Genomic DNA, 11,507 nt, shown 5'->3' with positions numbered 1-11,507 from the left:
CAGTATCCACATTAGATTCCGACTAAATCCGGATTCGCGATGAAAAATCTCACGTTAGAGTAAAAACACTCCCTAACAAAGATGACACCAGGCTCGAGGAAACTCAAAACCGAGACCTCTGATTAAAAATGAAAGAGTACTTACCACTCCATCACGACCCTTATTGGTTAATTAAAAAAGTTTTAGTTTGTTGGTAGTTAGGAGTTTCTTCTTAATGGTTGAAAATTTTCTTGATTTGGCCAACTGATTTTAGATAATTAAATGTATTTGTTTTTGCTTTTGATTTAGGCAGGAAGAAAAGGGTCTCAACTTGTTAGACTATAATGGTACCATCATTACATATACCAAAAAATAATTGTACATTCACTATATTTTAAAGTTCCACTTGGCATATACACGATGCAAAAATGATGATATGGCGATGACATGTCATTCTTTGGTGTCAAAAAATTGATTTTTCGGTGATTTATATTTTATGAGTAACTGATATATAGTTAATGACTTTATTGATACTGAATTAGTTATGAGACTTTAATATTATTTAAAGAGGGCATTGTTGCAAAAGTGTAGACGAGTGATAATTATAAAAAGCCAGGCTGAAAGACAATGAAAATAGTGTGGTTCTAAATACTGTCACTAAATTGAGATCTACATTATGACGTATTTTAATAAATCTTATTCACGTTTTTAACAAAAATAAACATTCTTCTAGAATTTTGATTTAGTTAGATGAGGTAGAAGAAAAAATGAGCTAAAACCTTAGAAGAAAAATCCTATCCATATTTTCCAAGGGTTCTTGATCCATATTTTTCGGTTTATTATGCTTTTATTTTAATTTCAGGCAATGAAGATCGAATTATTGAATTGTGAAACTATCTTATCTAAAGTTTAATCGCCAGAAAAAAAATTACTTTTATTTAATCAATTATGTCTTCAACACACTGTGTCACATGTGAGCTTAATTCTATAATTTCATGGTTGAAACATAAAAGCATGTTTTATCTATAATAGTGATGGCAAAAGTTGAACCATAAGACCTTTATTCATCTTATTCATTTAGATATTATGTTAAAATACGTGATCATTTCATTTAAAAACTTGAGTTTTTAAAGAATGGCATACAACTATTTATTTAATTATATATATTAATCTTCAATACAAATGTATTTTTCTTTTCTATTAATTATATAAGTAAATAATCTAATTTTTTACCAAAGAAATAAATTAATGTAGAATTTGAAAAGTTCTAGATGATGGCCAAAGAACTTAAGACATCTAATTTGAAATCTAGGTTAAGTGGGGTAGGGAGTCTTTTCTTCTTATTTCTTAATCCTTTTATAATGTTTGCTATATTAGACTTTAAAAACTATTTTTCACACTTTAATAGTGAAATTTATATAAAAAAAAAACACAAACCAAGTTTAGCCTTGACAGGTAGTTAGTAAATACTTCAATTTTGAGAGCGCACATTTAGACAACTTAACTTAATCTCAATCGGCAATTAAACACTCCAACTCATCCTTACTGCGTTTCATAAACACTCGAGGCTAATATAACATATAAATTTTATGTTTGTATAGATCATTATTCTGTAATTTGGAATGTTTAATGAACATGTGAAAGATGAGTTGAAATGTCTATAGAACATTCGTAATTAAAATATTTATTTACCAAATATATTCATGTATGCATACCAAATGCCCCTTTCTCCTAGGCCATAGGAAAATAAGATAGTCAAATACCTTCTCAAACTTGTTGAATGGTCAGATTAAAAGAATAATTGTGGAATTAGCAATGGAAATATCACCAAAATCAGACATTGACTATGTGTTAAATTAAATTTCATACAATTATATCTTGACTAGCCTCAATTGCTTAAAATTGGGTATTACTTGTATCTATTTTATCTAAAAGATATATATAAAATGAATACACAATTTTTATTTTGTCATGGATCTTTTTTGTCCATTTAGTTTCAAAGACTTATATAAGGAGACAAATGAAAATCTTGTTTAACGATGTGAAACTCTTGACATTTCTAACACGCCTAGTTTTGACAATTAAAATATGAACAAGGTAATAGTGAAGGCCTAATATAGAGCAAAACAAGAACTTAGAAGTACTTGCTTGGTAAATTTAAAAGCTATCTCAAAAAAAGAAGAATGTCCAAAACTATATGACGAAACAAATTATCACTCAGACCAACGATATACAATTATAAGCATCAACTTATAGAAGACTACGCTAACACATTTCCTCGAATGATAATCCACGATAAATACAAAATCTTTTTCATTTTTAAAAATTTAAACCCGAAATCTCTAATTTTAGATGGAAGAATCTCAACTGTCTTATCGCAATTCACGTTATATACAAAGATATTCACTTTGTTGAAAAGAAGTATACAACTTTGATAGCGTGGAAAATTAGCGAAGAAATCAAACACCACACGGCGCATTTGTCCCTTCCCTTGTTCCCACTCAATTATTCAAATGCTTCCACGCAGCCCCCAAAGCCATTGAACCAAAAGCTAAAAAGTTACACACATGAGAAAATAAATAAATTATTTTTTAAAATATTATTTCGATGTATTGGACTAATTATCTTGTTAGTTTTCGAAAATAAGTTTTTCAAATAAGTAAAAAAATCATTTTCATTCTTAAAATATCCTTGAGACAAGAATCTATGCAAATAGTTTCTGTACCATTTAAAATAGGAATAAAATCTGTATACAACTCTTCAGAATTCATTTAAAAAATTACGGTAAATATACTCCATTATTATTAAAATGCATAGTCAAATACCGCTATAACTTTTAAATACCATTATCAACTTTCAACTTCAAATCATCAAATGTATATGTCTAAGCCCCTAATTAATCCTAATTAGTACAAAGAACAATTCAATTGACCATTCCATCATTAGCACAAAAAGTGGAACACAACACACATACTTAGACCTTAAGCCAAAACCAAAAGTAGAACCAAATCAATCCCCTCTGTATTCAACCTTGAAAAATAAAATAAAATAATCTTTGATGTCATAAGATTTCTTAGAAATCCATGTGACATTTCCACATAGCCCCCCACCCCCAACCCAAACAACACATTTTTCACATAACTTATACAAATTTTTTTAGCTCTATTATGTTCTTTATTTTCCCTTTCTTATTCAATCTTCAAAATAAATAAATAATTATATATATTCTTGTAAATCCTCTCAACCCCACTTGAAATTTCCACTTGTAAAGCTTAAAGAATCAATCTTTAGCATCCCCATACAAATATTATAAGTGGTTTTTTTAATAGTTCTAAATACATTCTTGATTAATTTTTTTTCACTTTTTCATTCAATCTGGAAAAAAAAAGAGTCAAAAAATCCTAAATCCATCACATATTCTTGTAAATTATTTCAACCCCACTAGAAATTTTCACTTATAAACTTCAAAGACTCAATCTTTAGCATCCCCATACATAAAATTAATACATCTTGATTTATTTTTCCAGTTTCATTCAGTCTGGGAAAAATAACTCAAAAAACTCTTAAATTTATCACATATTCTTGTAAATTATTGCAACCCCACTTGAAATTTCCACTTATAAATCTCAAAAAACACAATCTTTTGTATACCCATGTAAAAATTTGAGATTTTTAATACATTCTTGGTTTTTTTTCCCAGTTTCATACAATCTGTGAAAAAAAACAAAAAATCTTAAACCATCACATTTTCTTGTAAATTATTGCAACCCCATTTGAAATTTCCACTTATAAACCTCAAAAAACACAATCTTTAGTAGTAGAAATTGTTGATTTTTTTTTCTACCTTAACTTAATTAATGTCAGTTGCTTGTGGATTTGAGTGTGTTGTGGTTTTAGGATGTATGCGTTGGGTATGGAAACGTTGTACTTACATAGGCAATGATGACAGTGCCACGTGGCCTCCAGCAACCTATGATGAATTTGAACCTATTCCCCGTCTTTGCCGTACAATTCTTGCTGTTTATGAAGATGATCTTCATAACCCAAAGTTTCCACCTGAAGGAGGATATAGGCTTAACCCCAATTGGGTGGTGAAGCGTGTGGCATATCGAGAAACACTCGGTAAATTTGTTTTTGGCATTGTTGAATTAGTTTCTTAGGACAGTGTCTAACACGACTCAACTTGTTTGGATAGTTGTTACCTATTGTATTGTATTGTTAGTATAAATATAATGTTTGTTTTGACTTTTGACTGTTACTTAATCATATCGTATCATTGGTCCCTTCATTAACAGCTTGTTTGGATGGTTGTTACCTATTGTATTGTATTGTTAGTATAAATATAATGTTTGATTTGACTTTTGACTGGTACTTAATCGTATCGTATCATTGATCCCTTCGTTAACAGCTTGTTTGGATGGTTGTTACCTATTGTAATGTGTTGTTTGTTTAACTACCATGTTTGTTTTGATTGTTACTTAATCATATCATTAAATCCATCATTAACACCTTATTTGGATGGTTGTTACCTATCGTATCATATTGTGTTAGTTTGAATACAATGTTTGTTTGTTTTGATTGATGCGTAAATTTTATTGTATTGTATCATTAATTCCATCGTTGATAAGTTAGATGAAAAGTTCCATTTTGGTGTGATCGCGTTGTTACCTTGATTTTTTTTCTTATTTTGTCTTTGTTTATTATTTAACGGACCTATTTTATCCTTTTCCCTCCATTTTCTGTAATAACTTTTCCCCATATCCTACTTTTATTCATGATACTGTAAGTTGATTCTTCAAAGTGTGGCATTATGTAATGACAGAAAACGATACAATCTATACAAACGTTGTAAGCATCAAAACAGTACAGTACAGTAGGGAAAAATGATACATGTAGGGTAGGAGCTAGTTACAAGGGGGTTCAATTGAATCCCTTTGCCGGAAAATGATATTGTGCAAAAAGGGAAAAAAATGTTAGAGAAATTTTTTCTATAGTGTTAAAGGGGGTTCAAAAATTAGTTTAAGTTGCAGGTTCAAATCATAGGTGGTCTGATATTTTAGTATTTCTGAATCCCCTTGTGTAAATTTCTTGCTCCGCCACTGGGTGCATTTACTCATAAAAAATTATATTGCTTCTTTCCATTTATTTCCAACAATATTTTCATTTAATATTGTTTATTTTTCCCACAGGTAATGCTCCACCTTATTTGATTTACCTTGATCATGAGCACCATGAGATTGTTGTAGCCATTAGGGGTTTAAATTTGGTTAAAGAAAGTGATTATAAAGTCTTGATGGATAATAAGCTTGGGAAGCAGATGTTTGATGGTGGGTATGTGCATCATGGGTTGTTGAAAGCAGCAATTTGGATGTTGAATAAAGAATCCGATACTTTGAAAAGGCTTTGGGTTGAGAATGGGAAGAGTTACAGGATGATATTTGTTGGACATTCTTTGGGTTCTGGAGTTGCATCATTGTTGGCAATAATTGTGGCGAATCACGGGGATAGATTAGGGGGTATTCCAAGGAGTTTACTCCGTTGCTATGCTGTTGCTCCTGCTAGGTGTATGTCACTCAATTTGGCTGTTAAATATGCTGATGTTATCCAATCAGTGGTTTTGCAGGTGAGTTGGTTTAGTCGTCATTGATATGCCTATTCTGATTTGTTACAATCATGCTTTAGCAACATATTCAGAAAAATATTACTGCTTGATTAATATTTTGTACATTAGCTTGTGATTGGAAATGTTGGATATGCTGTTTAGTGTAATTTAGACCAAAATGTATGTTTGGTCTGTTGATTCAGCTAGTAATAATTTTGGGCATTAGGAGGCTAGAGGAAGAGATCGAAATTTGATGCTGATAACTTATAAGTCCTAAAATGTAGAAGCGGATTGAATTTTTTTGAATGTCTGATTCCTTTAGGAATTTATCGCAATCACCTTGTGATGAGGGGATGGTGAAAATGCGTTGAGACTGCCTTGACCATCATCCTGTCCTTATATTTATTGCAGATAAATGTGGTCATTTGTTTATAGTTTGTCTTTGTGTCAAGATGTGTTGGCATGTATATATAGTGGTAGTAGGATGGGTGATCCCCTGGGAAGTCCTGGTCTTGCATCCCTTTAGTAGTAGTATTTTGCATTAGCGTAGTATCTTATTCTCACTAGCTCTTTTTATTTTGTTATTATGTTGTCTCTGTTTTCCTTTTTATCCTGTTATGTCTGCACTTCTTTTGAGCCGAGGGTCCATCATTGGTACCTTGTTTTTACAGGATTTTATAGGGCAGGAGTTGTGTATGATAGTCATTAGATGAACTTTAGGAGACAGATGCACTATCCTATGGCAGTTTTTAGTTCTTCTATACAGCGACCAACTTAATGTAGATTAAAGTTTGCATAATAAGCTTACAACAAATATATTACAGGTATCATGACTTGGGACATAGTCCGAAATGCAAAGTCAGACTATTTGACACTTCCAAATGGTCAGTTTTTTTGTCGAATAGGATAAAGTTCCTCTTGTCCCAAAAACTAGCTCATTTCAATTCATTCTGTCTAAATCCTATCTTGTTCTGTTCAGTTGGTTATACCAGTTGAAGTTTTCTCTTACAACTCATATCGTTAAGATAATGCAGAATAAAGAATTGGATCTAAATATTTCAACTTTCGATAACGAGGGGGAATTTGAATTCATTAGAGTGGAAGAAGGGACAGTTGTATGTGCTTTTCATGTGTTTAGTGCGCTTCAACTTCTTATTCTGATGGACCATAGCAGTTGTTAGTTAAAATCCATTCTAAGAAAAAATGAATAAACAAAATGGTATGTATAGCAAGGGAAATTTTGGTCAATCCACTGACCGGAATTGGAACAGCCTCTGCTCTTTGACTCAGACCAAACACTGCTGATTCAGGCTGCTTACTAAGATGGATCGGCCATTATCGGTGTCATGCTCAATCATTTCTGTCAGCTACTGGATATTTTAGATTTAATTGATGGGGCTGTCACACTTTAAGGATATTGCAGTAAAATAATTACCCAAGCGATGTTTGTGCTGTTTTTATCTGGGAATTTAAATATTGCTGGCTGAACGCCATGAAGGCAATAAACGAGGCGTTGATTTGTTCCTTATCGCTAAATGGAACTTCATGACACAATCTTGTTCTCTGAATTAACACGTCTATTCTGGCTTCTTCTTCTTCAGGATGATTTCTTACCACGAACACCCACCCCACTGGAAGATATATTCAAATCCGTCTTCTGGTTAGTTCAATTATCCTACACTCTTTGGGTGCAGAGCGAAGCCCTTGAGTTTCCTAAATTCCTTCATACCTTTTTTGCTATGGATGAATTGTTTTAAGTATCTCTTAAACTGGGCGTTGATGCTTTCAACAGTTTACCATGCTTGTTATTTTTGGTGTGCTTGAGAGATACCTTCATACCGGAAGGTAGGAAGCTCAGAGATCCAAGAAGATTATATGCCCCTGGTCGAATGTATCACGTCGTTGAAAGAAGATTTTGCAGGTAAATCACATTCAAATATTGATATTACTATTCTGCACTATTTTCAGGCAGTTTTTACTTTTATGATCTCTGAAGAAGATTTACTTTTTAGACACCCTTACCTCCTCATTGGAGTGGCTGGTTCCAAGATTCCAACCCTGTCACACGTCGAAACGTGGAGCGCTTCTCCGTTGCTCCAAGGATAAAATTTTAGAACTTCGCATCAATAGGTTCAGACATATGACCTCACTTAGTGACTTTGGTAACCGCAACATACAACCTGACGTCTTGGACTAAGAAGCATTTTTGAACTATTCAAGATGTTACTGAAACTTTTCATATTTGAAATATGTTACTATGCTAGTTCCTGTTGCTATTTCCAAGCTAATAGAGCAATGCAGACTAGAATTGATTTAGCCTTGCATCAAAATTTGATGCTCCTCTCACTGATTGAAATTCTAGAAAAGAAAGGCTAATGACACTTCTGGACTAAAGACACCTAGAAGAACTTGTAAGCATGTACAGTCACTAGGGCATGTAACAAAATATTTAACTGCTGATATTCATCTTTGCTTGATTCAGATCTAATGTTCGTAGAAGAGGCATGGAAGGTGTTTACTTATCCTTCCATACTAATACTCGTAGTATTACATTTGTAGTTTCTTGTACTTTGAGTTTGGTTGCTATCTGTTGTTTTATGTACTTTGATTATCATATTATTTACTTGTGATTACTGTTCATGATGATTTGTCTTGTTGTCTATAGAATTTTGCCATGACTTCTTCACTTCTGTTATTTCTTTTTACCGTGCTGCTTTGGACTGTTTTTCGTTGAGCTGAGGATCTATTGGAAACCTCTCTACCTCCAAGATAGGGGTAAGGTCTACATACACTATACCCTCCCAGGCCCCACTTTATGGCATTACACTAGGTATATTATTGTTGTTGTAGGCATGGAGGTGTAGTTGTATACCTTTTACTAAGTCAACAAGCAGAGAAGTTCACACAAGTCAAATCATTTACTCTAGCTAATTGATAGACACCATCTAAGCATCCAAATTTCTGGTCAGACAGAGTTCTTGTATTGCTATTGCCTACCATGATTGCCATTTTCTACTGATGAATGCTGCCTTTAAATTCCCATCGTTCAGAAGCTTTTAGTTCTAGTTCAACTAGAACTAAAACCTGATGTGATTTTCTTAATTGTGATAAATGGAGGGTAATGATTGGACACATAGCCATTACGTTAACAGACTTAAGTACTTTACCAGACCTGATTGCTTACATTCCAAAAGTTTTAGGTTAAACTTTTTAATTAGTACATGTTTACCGTCTTCTTCTCAAGTGCATTATGAATTGCCCGAGAGTGGAGCCAAAGTCTTTAATTTTTCTCATGCTGCGATCTGAGATCATTACTTACTGAACTTTACTGCTCATTGTGTTGTACTCCCCTATCCCAATTTATAGGGCACTCTGTCCATTTTAGTCGGTCCCAAAAGAAAGACACCTTTCTTGTTACATGTTCAAAAAAAAAAGAATGACACCTTTCTATATTTACTAACAATTTTAACTTTGATCTCCAATTTTACGCTTAATGAGATGATTGATAGTCACACACACACACTAACATCTATGACTTATTTTAGACTACAAGTTTCAAAAGTCTTCCTTTTATTCTTAAACTCGGTGCCTAGTCACACACCTTCATTGAAACGGAGGGAATATTTGATACTATGCATGCTTAGATTCAGAGTTATTGAACAGATTGTTTACTGCTATTATGTATCTCATTCATAACGAAATCTTGGGGGCACCCGGTGTTGACCGCTGCTTGTTCTATTCTAAGCAAAAAGAAAAAGAGATCTTTTTTTGTTGCAACTTCTTTGGAAGCTGAGCTCTTGGGTAAAATTTTAGAAAGCCAGTTTATAATTGATTTACCCTGGCACTAAGATCAATTCGCTGATGTTGTGACATTGATGCTTCATTACTTTTTCTTAATCACGTTTTGTTTCTTGACAGATGTGGGAGATTCCCTCCAGATGTTAGAACTGCCATCCCAGTTGATGGAAGATTTGAGCATATTGTGCTGTCATGCAATGCAACATCTGATCATGGAATTATTTGGATACAAAGAGAATCAGAGAAGGCGTTAGCGGTAAGTGACTTCTGGATATTTTTCCATTTGAAAAGGGAACAACATCATCATTAATGATTTCATTTGGATCAAACATGTGAGTTAAATGTCTTACCTTCACTGCAAGCCTGAAGAGTTCAAAAGAGACTAGCTTAATGTTAGGCATTTTTTCACGAATGAGAAAAGAAGCGAGTTGCGTCTTTTCCCCCTTCAAATTTCAGTTTTCACAAGTAAATATGATAACATTTAAGGGAAAAAGGCATTCTCAAAAAAAAAAATTTAAGGGAAAAAGGGACGTGCAGACATTGCAATATGAGCCTATAGGGCATAATGAACTTCATGGTTATCCCTCGAAAGGAACCAAAAATTTCTAAAAATGATTAATTACATTAATACTCACCAAAAATTCCCAGGGTGAGTATTAGCCAGGGTATCCTCCTTGTTGTAAAGTCATAATTTTTATTTTTTTGGGGGTATAATAGCATTTCTCCCACGGCCAACAAAACAATGCCCGCTTATCTCTAAATTCACCAAGTTGTTAAACTGTGTATAGCAGCTATCTAGTTACTGCACGGCTTTATTTGGTATTAGTTCGAGAATTTCATTCTTTGTGTTTGTCTTGCCTTATCAAGTTTGAACAATAGAGACACACCCCACTCCGTGACTGTTCCATATGTAGGTGAAACTAGACTATCTATGAGCTAAGTTTCCGTGAATTTGATTCAATTCCTAAGATCCCAAAGGAGCAGAATAAGTGTGCCAAACGCTGCTATGTTTCCACTTCCTAGAAAGTCATTTTGATTTACTTGAAAATGTTTGTTGAAGAAATATATGTTTCCCTGCAGAGACTCAAGGAGGCTACAAGTGCTGAGGCACCGACAGCTCCACCACCGGTGCAGAAAATTGAAAGGCAGCACACACTAGAAAAAGAACACAAGAAGGCACTAGAAAGAGCTGTCACTTTAAATATTCCACACGCTGTGCCAACAGACACAGATGAGGAACTATCAGTACATAAAGAGGAAGAATCAGCGCGAGGAGTAACAGAGACGGCTTTTCTTATAGAAGATGCATCCACAAGTACAACCCATTCCACCGATGCAAGAACTAACTGGAATGATGTAGTTGAAATGCTTTTCGCGCAAGATGAAACGGGGAAGTTGACATTGAACAAAGAAGCAAGTTGTAGTACTGAATGACAACTCCCTTTGAAGGTGCTCTCTCTCTTCATATTTTTTTTTTCTTCAATTTTTTTGTGATGATTGAAGAAAAGTATTATTCTTGTTCAATTATTTGTACATTTTTCTTATGTAAAATAATATATTTGAATTAGAATGTACAATTCTAAAGCCCCAAAGAGGGGTATATAGAAACAGAAAGAAATTATAAATGGTTGTAATTGCATTTTTATTTGTTTTGTTTGTGAAATGTTTTTGTATAGTTTTTGCTCCTATGATGATGTGTTTGAATTTTTGACTGATCATATCCACTTCACTTTGTCAATTGCTTGACATTTTTCATCGGTCCATTGTTAAATTCATCGTTATGTAACTACAAAAAGTCTCATTCTATGTGACGACTAATCTAGTGTGGTTGTGTACCTTTTTTTTTTCATTGGACTTTGCTTATTACAATATGTTATCCTTACCTCACCTTTTTTTATATATAATAATTTGTATCCCATATCCTACTTTGTTAATAATATTACAAGGTCATTCTTGATGTGTGACATTAAGTAACGACGGAAAAATGATACGATACGTTATAAAACTATATAAAACTATAGGTAACAACCATCCAAACAAGTTGTTAGTTAACTCATAATATCAAAATATATACACACAATAAACCAACATAAGAGTACCCAAAAAGCAATTGACGTTGTATACATGG

At 33.2% G+C, this 11,507-nt stretch overlaps 2 protein-coding genes and 1 long non-coding RNA gene across 7 annotated transcripts in view; 2 read left to right on the top strand and 1 right to left on the bottom strand.

Annotated features, from left to right (window-relative positions):
* LOC125845341 (putative late blight resistance protein homolog R1A-10) overlaps nucleotides 1–11,507 on the bottom strand; it is a 700,072-nt gene that overhangs the window by 492,921 nt on the left and 195,644 nt on the right. The window lies entirely within an intron of this gene.
* Nucleotides 1–11,507, top strand: part of LOC125845392 (uncharacterized) — a 332,594-nt gene that overhangs the window by 270,700 nt on the left and 50,387 nt on the right. The gene's annotated exons all lie outside the window — the stretch shown is intronic.
* LOC125845354 (uncharacterized) lies at nucleotides 3,167–11,042 on the top strand. Its single transcript, XM_049524851.1, has 6 exons — nucleotides 3,167–4,101; nucleotides 5,169–5,602; nucleotides 7,183–7,241; nucleotides 7,374–7,502; nucleotides 9,500–9,635; nucleotides 10,460–11,042. The coding sequence occupies exons 1-6, from the start codon at nucleotides 3,837–3,839 to the stop codon at nucleotides 10,811–10,813; spliced, it is 1,377 nt and encodes a 458-aa protein (XP_049380808.1). The 5' UTR covers nucleotides 3,167–3,836; the 3' UTR covers nucleotides 10,814–11,042.

The sequence above is a fragment of the Solanum stenotomum genome, chromosome 11 (assembly GCF_019186545.1).
Source record: "Solanum stenotomum isolate F172 chromosome 11, ASM1918654v1, whole genome shotgun sequence".
NCBI classification, from domain to species: Eukaryota; Viridiplantae; Streptophyta; class Magnoliopsida; order Solanales; family Solanaceae; genus Solanum; species Solanum stenotomum.
This window is presented reverse-complemented; position numbering and strand designations above follow the sequence as displayed.